At 45.7% G+C, this 14,729-nt stretch overlaps 1 protein-coding gene across 1 annotated transcript in view; it reads right to left on the bottom strand.

The window, feature by feature from the left end:
* Window positions 1–14,729, bottom strand: part of FAT3 (FAT atypical cadherin 3) — a gene marked incomplete at both ends in the record, with an annotated part of 425,634 nt that overhangs the window by 25,077 nt on the left and 385,828 nt on the right. Inside the window, one exon of the mRNA XM_081327912.1 lies at window positions 6,884–7,352. Coding sequence (XP_081184038.1) covers window positions 6,884–7,352 — 469 coding nt within the window. The remainder of the gene's footprint in view (window positions 1–6,883; window positions 7,353–14,729) is intronic.

Genomic DNA, 14,729 nt, shown 5'->3' with positions numbered 1-14,729 from the left:
TACAATTGGTTTTTTTTTTTTTGCTCTGGTTGTTAAGTGAATCTTGTGGTCATTCAGCAAATCTGGCTTCCTCCAGATCTGCTTATTGGAAGTCTCAGGGAAAGTCATAAATGGCGATCCGGTGACCCAGGACGCTGCAACCGTTATACATACATGCCAAGTGCTTGAATTTTGATCATGTGACCATGGGAAAATGCTGTGAAAGTCGCAAGTCTGAGGACTGGACATAGGTCACTTTTTCAGTGCTGTAGTAAACAGTCTTATGCATGCTTGTTGAAAAAGTAATAACCTAAGAATTACAGGTAGTCGTTGACTCACAACGGTTCATTTAGTGACCATTCAAAGTTACAATAGCTCCGGAAAAAGGGACTTGTGACCATTTTTTCCACAATTACGACCTTTGCAGCATCCTCATGATCATGTGATCAACATTCAGACGCTTGGCAACTGACTCATATTTATGACGGTTGCAGTGTCCCGGGGTCACGTGATCCCCTTTTGCGACCTTCTGACAAGCAAAGTCAATGGGGGAAGGCAGATTCACTTAATAGCCCTGTTACTAACTGAACAACTGCAGTGATTCACTTAACAACGGTGGCAAGAAAGGTCGTAAAATGGAGCGGCACTCACTTAACAAATGTCTCCCTTAGCAAGATAAACTTTGGGCTCGATTGTGGTCGTAGGTCGAGGGTTGTCTGTATTTAGTTTATGCACATTTTGAGGAAAAACTAGGTTTGAAAAATGTGTGTTGAAAGGCAACATTTTTCACGTGGATTTTAGTTGGAAACAGACTCTTGGGCCCATAGTTAGCTTTGTGCCTTGTCCAAAGCACTCTTTAGTGGTTGATCTAGTCAGCAAGGAAAGTGTGAAAAAAAATCTCTTCTAACCATGGCCCCTTCTTTTAGCCAACATGTTGATCTATGACCTGATAGAATAGAGGGCCTTATGCTGAACTCAGTTTAATTATTATATACGCTTTTTATATATACGGCAGATTGCTTGGGCTAATAAATTATTTTGCTTGGGAGCGGGGAAGGAAAGGAGAGCAGGTTTCCTACTGGTGCGGCAGTTGATTGTCTTATAGGCCGGCTGATATATAGTTAAGGGCTGCTGCTTTAGAATTATGGCACCATTACAATCCTTTATTTACATAGACTGCTGAGAGCGTGAAATAAAAAGCCCAAGGAAATAGATTTCCTAACAAGAGACAACGGAGAGAAACATGAGGACGACAAGAGAGAGGAGAGTATGAGTAAGGAAGCTGAGCTACCCCCTCAAGGCACAAGCTTTCCGATCGCAGCAGTAACGCAGGCTTTGGAGAACATAAAACACAGCAGCAGAACACATCTGAATGTGAGCTGCTTGTCTCTCTCTCTCTCTCTCTCCCCTAATAAAACGGACCCTCCAGATGGGAGCTGCTTGTCTCTGCTTCTTCCTAATAAAATGGACCCTTCATTTGAAGACGTTCTTCCCTTCCGGCAGCCGATGTAAAGGCGAGGCATTCAATCCGCCAAGGGACAGAAGTAGAAAGAGAATTTGTATTAAAGTGATTCAGTAGAAAGGTTTAAATTTGAACATCAGGCTATTTTCTGAGCAGTCCTATAAAGGGAGCCCACCGAGGTCAATTGCAAGATGAGTCAGTTTCCCACCCACCCACCCACCCTTTACTTTGTTTATTTATGGGAGGAGGGGAGAGACACTTGATCTAATTTATAATATGCCGAGTGAAAGTTAGGCATTGGTTTTGTCTTTATTGCTCAGAAACATAAATCAATGCATTTAGCTATTTTCCTAAAAGCTTCCACATCTTTTGAATGATGACCCCGCTTTCCTTGCAAGATCAGAGGCACTCAGCTTCCCAGACTTCATCTTTTGCAAATGGAGAACTTTTTACACGTACGACTTTGCATTAACACATCTCCTGATGTTTCAGATTGAAATGTGCTAATGCTTCAGTGTTCAGCTCTCTGGACGCTACCATTATCCTTGAGTTCATTTCCTGTAAGATTGAAGTAATCTAGGAGATGGCCAGCATTAATATGAAGGCTGCAAAATTATTAAAAGGGCAGGGCTGGGCTGGTGCAGGATGGCCAAAGATACTGTGTTTGTACAAGTCGTCCTCAACTTACAACAGTTCACTCAGTGACTCTTCGAAGTGACAACGGCTCTGAAAAAAGTGACTTGTGACCATTTTTCAGACAATCGTTGCCGCATCCCCATGGTCATGCGATCAAAATTCAAACGCTAGGCAACTGACTCATATTTATGACGACGGCAGTATGCTGGGGTCATGTGATCCCCTTTGGCTGACTCCAAAGTCAATGGGGAAGTCAGATTCACTTAACAACCATGTTACTAACAACCGTAAGTGACTCACTTAACAACTGTGGCAAGAAAGGTCGTAAAATGGGGCAAAACTGACTTAACAACTGTCTTGCTTAGCAAAAGAAATTTGGGGCTCAATTGTGGTTGTAAGTTGAGGAGTGCCTGTACTAAGAAAAATGGTAGAATGGGTCATAATATGTTCGTTGGTATGATATGCACGCACGCAAGTACACACATATTAGATTATCTACATCAGGGGCCCCAAACCACTGGTCCGTGGGCCAGTACTGGTCCGTGGCATGCCAGGAACTGGTCCACACAAACAAGCAAAGTCCCATCTGTGGGATGCAGGCAGCACACAAAACCACGCCCCCTCTGATCCATGGAAAAACCTCTCTCCAAGTAACTGGTCCCTGGTGCCCAAAAGGTTGGGGACCTCTGACCTATATGGAGAGCTTGTCAATAACACAGAAAAAACATTTTCCACTGAGAATTCATTTCTAACAGGTGGGATTAATCACAAAGAAATTTATGCATTAGAATACTATTTCATTTTTTTTCCTCAAGGAGAAGGTTGTTTCAGTAGGACCAAATGCAAAATTATTGGCATGAGCTTCAAATACAAGTAGAGGCAGACCCTTTTAGTAAAGACACACTCACAACATTGGGTCTGTGCTTCTATATTCCATGTTGTATATGTGATAGGGAGGGATGCGGTGGCTCAGTGGGTTAGGACGCTGAGCTTGTCAATCAGAAGGTCGGCAGTTTGGCGGGTCGAATCCCGAGTGCTGCGTAACAGAGCGAGCGCCTGTTACTCGTCACAGCTTCTGCCGACCTAGCAGTTGGAAAGCACGTAAAAAATGCAAGTAGAAAAATAGGGACCACTACGGTGGGAAGGTAACAGCGTTCCGTGCGCCTTTGGCATCTAGTCATGCTGACCACATGACCACGGAGACGTCCTCGGACAAGCGCTGGCTCTTCGGCTTTGAAACGGAGATGAGCACCGGCCCCTAGAGTCGGAAACGACTAGCACGCATGTGCGGGGGAACCTTTACCTTTACCTTTATATGTGATAGGGAGGTGGTACAAATCTACATCAATTCCAGTGCTAAGGTGGCATGTAGTAAATAAGGAATATATAATGTACCCTACGAGGATGGCTCTAAAATCTGTCCTGATATGAATCAAATCCCTCCTAAAAGCTCATAAAAAGGGGATAAGGGACTTTCAAAAATCATAAAACCATAGATCGAAAAAGGGCTATTCAAAATCTTGCCTAGCACAATGAAGCACCTCCTGAAATATGTCCATCTAGATCAGGGGTGGCGAACCTATGGCATGCGTGCCACAGGCGGCACTCAGAGCCCTCTTTGTGGGCACGTGTGCCATGCCCCAGAGATGGCAGCCGTCCCTCTTCAACCAGCCATTCGAGGTCCCATGTGGCCAGGTGCATCCTGGCATGGCTGGTTTCCCTCCCCCATCCCATCCCTCCTGGCCTCGCATGCTGTCCTTTTCCCAGGCACGACCAACTGCATCGCCTTCTCAGCTGTCGGCCAGCTGTCCAGCTACGGAGCCCAGTGTGTGCCGGTCGAGGAATCGGCAGGCTGTGGCTGCTGACGGACACCGTCAGCCCCCATATGCTCGCTGGCCTCTGTTTGTGTGGGGGGCAATGGTGTCAGGCAGCAGCTACTGCTGCCTTGCCTTGCTCCGCAACAATGGCACCCCCGCCCTGCCTTGCCTCACCCCGCAGAACAAGCCTCCTGCCTGCTGCCCCTCCCGCCAGAGACCTCCTGGATCTCCCCCAACTCTGCCCGGCCCCCACAGGCGTCCCTCATCATGAGCAGCATTGAGGTGACCACACCCACCTTGGCCACACCCACCCAGTCTGCCATGACCACCACAGCCACACCCACTCAGTAGGCCACGCCCACACGGCACCCAGCAATAAATAAGTGGGTTTTGGGTTGCCGTTTGGGCACTCGGTCTCTAAAAGGTTCGCCATCACTGCTCCAGATCAAGGGTGTCAAACTGCCGGCCCCCGGGCCAGATGCGTCGTGCTGAAACTGCACCCACCCCAGCTCCGGCAATGGGGAAAAAGTTGTGCTACATCGCGACACGTCACGTGACGTTGTGAGTTTGACACCCTGCTCTAGATGTTTATCTCTACTTGAACGTATCCAATGAAGAGCTCAATCACCAAACTGGATAATTGGTTTTTCTGTTAAACCACTCTCTTGGATTCAATGAGCATTTGTTTTCCTGTAATCCCCTATTCTGTATCCTGCCTCTAAGATGATAAGTTAATTTTTTGATATTCTTCTACATTTGTTCACTGTCAAGGGTTTCCAACCTTGTCAACCTTAAAGACTTGTGGACTTCAACTCCCAGAATTCCCCAGCCAGCATGTGAAATTCTGGAAGTTGAGGCCCATAGGTCTTAAACTTGCCAAGTTTGGAAACCTTGTTCTAGGTGATATCCTTTTAGGTATTTGAGGGAGGGTTAGGGATCACACCGGGAAATCAAGTCTGTAGTAGGGGTCTCCAACCCCTGGGTTGAGCAAGCAGCGGGCAAACATGCACAGCTCCATTTGCGTGAGTGCTGGTCACTTGTGGTACCGCAGAAAGCTCCATTCTTGCGAGAGGCGGTCGCTTGTGGTTGCATGGGAAGCTCCATTTACGTGTGCACCTGCTGCTTGTGTAAATGAAGCTGCACACAGGAACACCTGCTGCTTGCACAGAATTATTCCCTCTTCCACCCCCACCCCCTGTGCGGTGGTCCGCAAAGCCAGAAAGGTTGGAGATCCCTGCTCTACAGGACTGATTATATCAGCAGAATCTTAACATAATCTCAGAACATAATCAAAGTCTGATTATGTTATTTTGTTGTTGTTAGCTGCGAAGTCGTGTCCGATCCATTGCGACCCCGTGGACAATGTTCCTTCATGCCTTCCTGTCCTCTACCATCTTCTGGAGTCCACTTAGGCTCACGCCTACTGCTTCAGTGACTCCATCCAGCCACCTCATTCTCTGTCGTCCCCTTCTTCTCTTGCCCTCAACCTTTCCCAGCATTAGGCTCTTCTCCAGTGAGTCCTTCCTTCTCATTAGGTGGCCAAAGTATTTGAGTTTTAGCTTCAGGATCTGGCCTTCTAAAGAGCAGTCAGGGTTGATCTCCTCTAGGACTGACCGGTTTGATCGCCTTGCAGTCCAAGGGACTCACAGGAGTCTTCTCCAGCACCATAGTTCAAAGGCCTCAATTCTTTGGCGCTCAGCCTTTTTTATGGTTATGTTATACCTTCTCCTTATACTCCATTTAGTACAAGATGTCTGCCTAAATCCCTTCTGAATGCTATCTGCTTGCTCTGGACGTAAAAACACTTTAGTCTCTTTCCCTTAGGAAACCATTCTTCTGTATTTCCAGCAAGTAAAATTTTATCTTCCTTACTTCCCGCAGTGCCATACTCCCCATTAAAGTTCTCTTCTTCAGACTAAATATTTAATCTCTCTTCATAGCACGTTATTCATAGTGCAGCCAGAGCCACAGCACAGGTTCAGAATAAAGAGGAATTATTACTCAATGCTCACAGAGGAACAGGAGACATTGCAACAGGAAGAGGGTTAGACTTTGGGATAATTGATGTGTTGTCATATCAAACAACAAATCATTATCGCTGTGATCATCATCATTGCCAAAGTTGGATGCATCCAGAGCCTGGCACCTTGGACAAGTTAGGAGATCATTGGAATGATTGATGGCAGCGCAGAGCCCCAATCAATCTTCTACAGAAAAAAGTGATTTAGGGACACTCAGACCAATTAAGGGTGCAAGGAATTATTGTGAATTTGGGGGATGCTGCCCAAGACACGATAAGTCAATATGTCTGACCGAAGACAAATGGAATATATTATTCCACCGACGGCTCTGTGAATTAATGCTGCGTGGAAAGAAATGTGGGATGTTTCCAATTTCTCTCGGCAGCTGAAAATCAATCGACAAATGGACAGAGGGTTGGCATGAGAAGCTGAAGCCACAATAGCAATAGCACTTAGACGTATATACCACCCCACAGTGCTTTACAGCATTCCCTGGGCAGTTTACAATGTAAGCATTGTTTGCATATTGCCCTCCCTAATCTGGCTCCTCACTTTATCAATCTTGGAAGGATGGAAGGATGAGTCCATAGCAATAGCACTTAGACTTATATACTGTCCTATAGTGCTTTACAGCCCACTGTAAGCGATTTAGAGTCAGCATGTTGCCCCCAACAATCTGGATCCTCATATCACTGACCTCAGAATAATTGAAGGCTGAACCAACCTTGACCCAGTCAGGATCGAATTCCTGGCAGTGAGCAGTGAGTTAGCTTGCAATATTGCATTGTAGCTACTGCGCCACCATGGGTCTCTCTCGCAACCCCGAGCCAGCCAAGACCGAACTCTAGACCGTGGGCAAAGTTTGCCCGCAGTACCGTACTTTAACCACTGCACCACGAGGGCAAAACCAAGCCACCCCCCCCCACACACACCCTGAACAATCCCGAGTACAAGGTGAGAATATTCACCCCCAGATGGCACACTGATACAGGTTCCTCCATTCTGACAAGGGTTCCGCTCACATGGATCGGGATACAGCACACAGCCAAGCTTCAGTTCGGTTAGTCCCACCACCTCCGCAAAGCTGCTGCGTTTGTTCTGGAGAGGCAACTCGTTGTTATTGAGGACGATGGAATCCAAACAGCCTTGGAAGCCGCTCAAGACCTGGGTGGACCTCTTGTCTGTTAAGCTTCGGACATTATCCACCTGTACCTGGGCTCCAAAATAAACGGAGCTATCAGTGCTCAGGGTCTGGAAATAAAGGGGAGCTTTGCGCCTCTCCACGTAGCTGTCATCAAGCGAGAGGCTGGTGAAATTTCGGTTCAACTCAAGGAAGACGGAATGCCAGCTCCCATCGTTCACCGTCCTGCCTGAAATTCCCAGGATGCCTGGACCAGCCCCACAATCCAACTGGAACCACAGTTTACCGTCCACAATCTGCGAATGGAAAGGGAAATGTGAGGAAAACGGAGCTTGTAACGGTGGAGACATCACTGCACCAGCATTGGTTTTTCTGAAACCTTGCAGCTTATTGAAAGCTCTTTATTTTACCAAGCTGAAGTCACATGCAGGGTCTTGCAAAAACAACGGACAACGTAAGCTTGGCCGCCTGGTTTATTTCCAAGCCAAACCAAAGGGTTGTTGTGTTTTTCAAGCATGAAACGGGACTGCTGCTTTTCGCATGGTTTTCCGTATTTCCCAGATCATGGATACAGAAGCTGCTCCAGGCCCTGGTATTATGGGAAACATAGCAAACAAATCTTCTGCATGACGATGCCCTACGAAGGTGGTTAGGGTATTAGCAAGGTGTGCTTCCAAAGGCAGTTCTTTTCTTACCTGTGCTAGGAAATATGCCCTTGATTTGGAGGGGAGAAGATGCCAAGTATTCTCTTCCCTCCCTTAGGAGGAAGACAGTCTACAATCAAAACTCAGGAATCCCCCAGGTCTTTGATGGCCTACTAGACAAACTTACATTACGATATAGTTCCTTGATGGCAATGGGAATGCTTCTGAAGGCCATCTCTGGGAAACTAATAGGCCTCTGTATGCAGTTGGATAGCCATGTGAGAACAGACAGATGGGCTAGGCCAGGGGTAGGCAACCTTGGCTCTTTTATGACTCGTGGACTTCAACTCTCAGAATTCAGGAATTCTGGGAGTTGAAGTCCACAAGTCATAAAAGAGCCATGGTTGCCTACTTGTGGGCTAGGCTTCTGATCCTGCAAGGCACTGCTTATACAGTATTCTTAAAACAGCCCTATGGCAAAGCAGATTTTGACTTCTGAGGAACTGGTAAACTAGACATCTTCAAACAAGACAACAATACAGCCAGGACTGACAGACCAGCGACAAGCCTGTTGTAAGAAGACCTCTTTGAATAAAGGAGAAGAGATTGACCGCCCGTACTTGAAAAAGCAGCTCCTCACAAGGAAATTGCAGTCAACAGTTTTTCACAGGACTTGACCACTAGGAGATGAAGGAAGCCAACAAGCTTTCAACTGCGGTGGTAAAGTCTTTTTAGGACACTAAGTTTATTAAGGCTCACTTTCTAAACACCTTTGAAATGCAATTACTTTAAACTTGAAAGAGATCTTCAATGCCATGAGGTTGAAAAACCATCTGGTGAGTTAACCTTTGGTCAAGTACAGAAGTAAAATTTAATGACAGCCTAAAGAATTTAAAGAAATTGAAGTAAGTGGAAAAATGCTTAATGAGTTAAATTTCTCATAAATCAAGCACAAGCTTTCCAGAATATCAACTTGTTTAACAGACTACGGTAGGGAACCTCAGATTGTCTGTTAAATATGAAAGGCCATTGAGAAAATGTTATGTCATTTGAAGATGTTATGCAAATGATACAAATTACATGATTTGCCTGATCATTGTCCAAATGGACATGTGGTTTGCTTTGTATCACCAAGCAAAACTCAATTTTTAGGCAATGAAGTCATTTTGTACACTGCCTGGAAATTTAGTTCATTGCATATGAAGATTTTTGCATTGTGATGAAATAAATTTGAGATTTCACTGAATATTTTTAAAGCACTTAAAAAAAATAGGCACACAAATAGTTTGCCATGTGACTTCGTTAAAAGAGGGAGTGTTTCTCCTCCTTATGTACAAAAGAGACAAAAAACAGCTTTGAAGAAGAAACAGAGTGAACAATAAATTGTGGAATACAACGGGAGCAACCGAGATCAGGATTTTAGTACCAATATCACCTTCCCTGTGTGCTTTAGACGGAAAATGTACAGAAAGTCAATTTTGTGCTGGAAGTTTCCTTGAACTGAGTTTGAGTCTTGATGACTGCATAGCGATATTGTTTTCTTGGCAACTACAACAACTTTGTGTTGCATTCTTCTGAAATGTCCTTTCTGCTTCTCAGTCTAATACATAGCCAGAGGGTTTCCTTGTGGCCTCCCAACCAATTACAAACCAGGTATAATCTTTCTAAATCAATCAGTGTTGACTGAGTGCTTTATATACATCACTACAGATTTCATACACTTTTAAATCTACCAAAATGAAATGCCAAGGATACACTTACAAATATAAGTTATTTGATAGATTTTTTCCCCAATAATCCTTCCATTTTGAGTGCAAAATAGGATATGCATTTCTGGTTTTTATGCTTAGAAAAACATAAAGAAAAAACTAGTGGTTTTCCCATGCGGATTCCGTTTTACATTTACTTTTCTAGAATTTCTCTAACCCCACTGAAATTTTTATTATTGCAAAGTTAAAATGATTACTGAATACAGTATTTTGTTATTTTGCTACACAATACATAACAGATCTAGAGTTTCTTTGCAATGATGTAATACAACACCAGGTGGAGTCTGTCCTAAAATCAGCAGAAGAAGTTGATTATTAACGATTGCTGAACAAAAATAGGTTATTTCACCAAATTGGATTTGTTTTTCTAATTTCCATACTGACCCCATTATTCCTTTGTACATTCCTAACTCTCGAGTGGTGATGTGTACACACAATGCATTTTCAAAATAGGGATTCTTGTTGTGAAGCTGATAGCCTGGAAAGCCTGCGCTTGATTTACTGATTTATGAGAAGGTATTTTTCTCCAGCTTGAATTGGAAACTGAGCTGGAGAAGAATTTTACATTTGGCAATGCTGGCTTCTTTGGAGACAGACACAAAATGCCAGGTAGTGAAGTGGCAACAGAATTGGATCAAACTGGACCACCTGTTCCAGTCCATTCTCAGCCATACAGCTTCATGGACTATTATATGCACCACCATGAGCTCTTAAAGCAGACATGTCAAACTCAAGGCCCGTTGGCCAGATCTGGCCCGTGATGTGTTTAGATCTGGCCCGTGGGGCTGGCCTGGAGGTGATGAGGGACAGGCACCCACCACCTTGGCCCACTCCAGCCTGGCGCTCCCCCTGGGCACATGGACAGAAGGCGGTGAGCATGCAGGGGATGGTGGCAGTGGCGTAGCGTGGGGGGTGCAGGGGGGGGGCTGGCCGCACCGGCCGCAACATCTGGGGGGGGCGCGCTCGCACTCGCAGCTCTCTGCCCCTGCCTGGCTCACTCACTCTCTCTCACTGCAGTGCTGGCTGTGCGAATCCGATCCGAGCTGCCGGGTGCCGCCCACTGTGGAGGGGGGGTGCCAGGCGTGCGGTGCGGTGCAGAGAGAGAGCGAGGGACTATCTGGGGGAGGGACAGTGCAGCGGCTGGGTGCTTGCCCCGGGTGCTGACAACCCACGCTACGCCACTGGATGGTGGTGCCCGGCAGCAGCTGAAGATCGTTGGCCCCTCGGTTGCTCATTGGCCGGCAGTGATAGCTAGACAGATGTGAGCCAAGGGCATCCAATAAGCCGTGCTCGGCCCCGCCCCGCCCGCACTGCACTTACACAGCTCGCGAGGCCAGAGAGGAAGCCACCATTGCAGCCTGCCAGATGAAACAGCCACCTAGGAGTGGCGCCCGCAATCCTCACACACACACGCCGTCCCGCCCCCACCATGAGCAACCTGGCCAAGGAGAGCGAGCACAGCAGCAACAGCCTCAAGGAGGAGGTAAACGTGGCCGGGCACCCCCTTGGGGAAGCGGGGCTGGGCTGCACCTAGCTGGCTACACCCAGCCAGCCATACCTACCTAGTCATAGCAACCTGGCTGTGACTACCTGGCCACGCCTACCCAGCCACGCCCATCTGGCCCTTTGAGGGCAACCATAATGCTGATGCGGCCCTCAATGAAATTGAATCGGACACCCCTTGTCTTAAAGGAAAGCAGTTACAGAAATGACAAGACAATAAACAAATAATCTGGAAATTTTATCTGACTGGAATTGTACTGACTGTCTTCAAACGCTCCTGTTCTGGGTATTATGGTCAGGAAATCCAGAGCATGTTGGGATTACAAGGAAAAAAATCTCCTTCCTTCTTTCCTCCCTTCCCTTCCCTTCCTTTCCCTTCCCTAGCCACTGACTGTTAAAAGGCTGGTGAATAAGATCCATCTTTTCCGATGTTCTAAAGGAAGAGAACAGCTGTGTCCCTGGAGGGGTGTGCATCCAAAATGTCGAGATGTCAGTCATGACTGGGTGACTGAAGCTCTGTCCCCTCTTTTATCTGCATCGCATTTGCATTTACCTGCATATAAAAAAGGGCAAAGGCTGTTGACTCTGTGGCTGAGCAGACTATCTTGACTTTTTGGAGCCTCTCCTGCAGAGACTCCTGGCAGAGAGAGAAAGACCGTATGCCAGCTTCTCACAATGGGAGCATCTTTGGAAGCCTGCAGGAGACGGTCTCTCAAATAGTCAGGAATGAAATCATTTAGAATTCTAAAGGTTAAACAAACACTTTGAAGTGCAGAAAACAGCTGGGAACCATTGTAAGGTTTTCAACAGAAGCATCTGAAAATCCTTCTATTTTGCACTGGCCAAATTCCTACATTTTACAGCAATTGCACTGTCCAATGGTCAGACTATTGCAATATATTTTCTACATGGTGCTTGAAAGCTGCAACTGGTCCAGAATGCAGCTATGCAGACATGATGGCATGCTTTGGTATATCCACTGCACAACTCTGCTCTCCAAGACTGGGCTTAGTTACTGGCATCAACTTCCCATCGTCCTGTGAGCTCCCATAGGGAGGGCCTCCTTAGGGTGCCGCCGGTCAGGGAATGCCGGCAGGTGATCCCCAGAGGGAGGGCATTCTCTGTGGGCGCGCCTGCCCTTTCGAATGATTTACCTGTGGAACTCCGGACTGCCCCCGACCTGCGCTCCTTTCGCCGGGACCTGAAAACCTGGCTTTTCGATCTATGTGGCCTGGACTGAGGGGGTTTTTAGATTTAAGTTTTAACATTGTTTTATTGTTGGGCTATTATTAATTTAATTCTTTTTAATACTATTTTTATCTTAATTTATATTGTCTTTTAAATATTGCCCTGTAAACCGCCCTGAGTCCTTCGGGAATAGGGCGGTATAGAAAACTAAATAAATAAATAAATAAATAAATAAATATTACGCTTCCAGGTGCAATTCAAGGTATCTGTTATGACCTATAGAGTCCTACGTGGCCTAGGGCAGGGGTAGGCAACCTCGGCTCTTTTATGACTCATGGACTTCAATTCCCAGAATTCCTGAGTCAGCTATCCTGGCCTAGGGCCTGGCCTAGGGCCTGGCCCATAGTATCAACCCCTCAAACAATCCAACAAGGTTGGTTTACTCCAGGTTCCTTCAATTAAGCAGTGTCATCTCTTGAGACTCAGGAAGTGCGCTTCCTCTATCATGGTGCCTGTCTTCTAGAATGAGATCTCCTTGAGACCCATGTAACTCCCATCCTCATGGCATTCTAAGAAAGCCTTAAAGACAGAACCTATCATAGCACAACCAACACAAGCTGCAAAAAAGGATAAAAAGCTGTCATACACCAAAAACGTCTCCGAAACCACTAACAGACTATTACAACTACATGGCATCACCGTAGCACACAAACCAACTAAAGTCACCCAAAACTTTCCAAGTAAACCAAAAGACCCATCAGACCCGGAAGAAAAAATAGGAGAAAAATAGATATTGTTCCAATATCTCAGGGGCTGCCACAAAGAAGAGGGAGGCAAGCTATTCTCCAAAGCACCTGAAAGCAGGACAAGAAGCAACGGATGGAAACTAGTCAAGGAGAGAAGCAACCTAGAACTAAGGAGAAACTTCCTGACAGTTAGAACAATTAACCAGTGGAACAACCTGCCTCCAGAAGTGGTGAATGCTCCAACACTGGAAGTTTTTAAGAAGAGACTGGACAACCATTTGTCTGAAATGGTATAGGATTTCCTGCCTGAGCAGGGGGTTGGACTAGATGACCTCCAAGGTCCCTTCCAAATTATTATTATTATTATTATTATTATTATTATTATTATTATTATTATTATTATTATTATTATTATTATTATTATTATTATTATTCTATTCTACAACATACAGTGTAAGGACTGTAAACAGCCTCTACGGCATGTAGGACAAACAGGCAGAAGACTAGCAGAGTGACTCCATGAACACCAACTATAGCAGTTAGAAGACATGATGAAAATTCTTTAATTTCACAACATATAGACATGTTGTGACATGTCTATATTTCCCAACATATAGACCCGTGGGCACATGCACCATTGCCCCTGTCCTAGGCCTTCAGCTGGGTTTTATAAAACCTTTTCGTTTGGGGCCTCTGCTGCTGTGTGCAAAAAAAAAAGTTTCAATCAATCAATCAATTTCAACTTCTCGTGGAAAAAAAAAGATCTTGCAAAGTTGGAATTGATTGATTGAACTTTTTAATCCCACCTAGTCTCCCGTTATGATCGCAGCCACGCCCACCCAATGGGCCACGTCCATCCGGCACCCGACGATACATAAGTGGGTTTGGGTTGCAGTTTGGGCACTCAGTTTCTCAAAGGTTCTCCATCACTGATATAGACGTTTAACCATAGTTACCATTGGGAAAATGTGACCATCCTAGACCAAGCCAAGTCCAAAAGCACCAGGGGATTTCTAGAAGACCTGGCACTTTGACAAATCAGCCATCAATAGACACATAGATCAGGGGTCTTCAAACATGGCCCTTTTATGACTTTGACTGGACTTCAACTCCCAGTATTCCTCAGCTAGCATGCCTGGCTGAAGAATTCTGGGAGTTTTATTTTTATTTTTTTTATTTTTTAATCACATTTATATCCCGCCCTTCTCCGAAGACTCAGGGCGGCTTACAATCTAAGAAGCACAAATCAAATGTGCTTAGCAATAGCCTTCATTCTATGTATATGCCTGCTTATTAGGGCTTTCATACACCCCCCCCAAGCGGCATTATTACAAAGTCAGCTTAATTGCCACCAACAATCTGGGTCCTCATTTTACCTACCTCGGAAGGATGGAAGGCTGAGTCAACCTTGAGCCTGGTGGGATGCGAACCTGCACTAATTGCAGGCAGCTGGTGTTACTTAAGGAGGCATTAGCCCACTGCTCCACCAAGACTTGTGGAGTTGAAGTCCACAAGTCATAAAAGGGCCAAGTTTGAAGATCCCACCAGGCTCAAGGTTGACTCAGCCTTCCATCCTTCCGAGGTAGGTAAAATGAGGACCCAGATTGTTGGGGGCAATAAGCTGACTTTGTAATAATGCCGCTTGGGGTGTGTGTGAAAGCCCTAATAAGCAGGCATATACATAGAATGAAGGCTACTGCTAAGCTTGTAAGCCGCCCTGAGTCTTCGGAGAAGGGCGGGATATAAATGGGAATAAAAAAATATATAGACATTAACAGCATGTATAGATTATGGAAAAGGGACAATCACCCAGCCCCAAAAAG

Source organism: Vipera berus (genome assembly GCF_964194415.1).
Source record: "Vipera berus genome assembly, chromosome: 4".
NCBI lineage: Eukaryota > Metazoa > Chordata > Lepidosauria > Squamata > Viperidae > Vipera > Vipera berus.
This window is presented reverse-complemented; position numbering and strand designations above follow the sequence as displayed.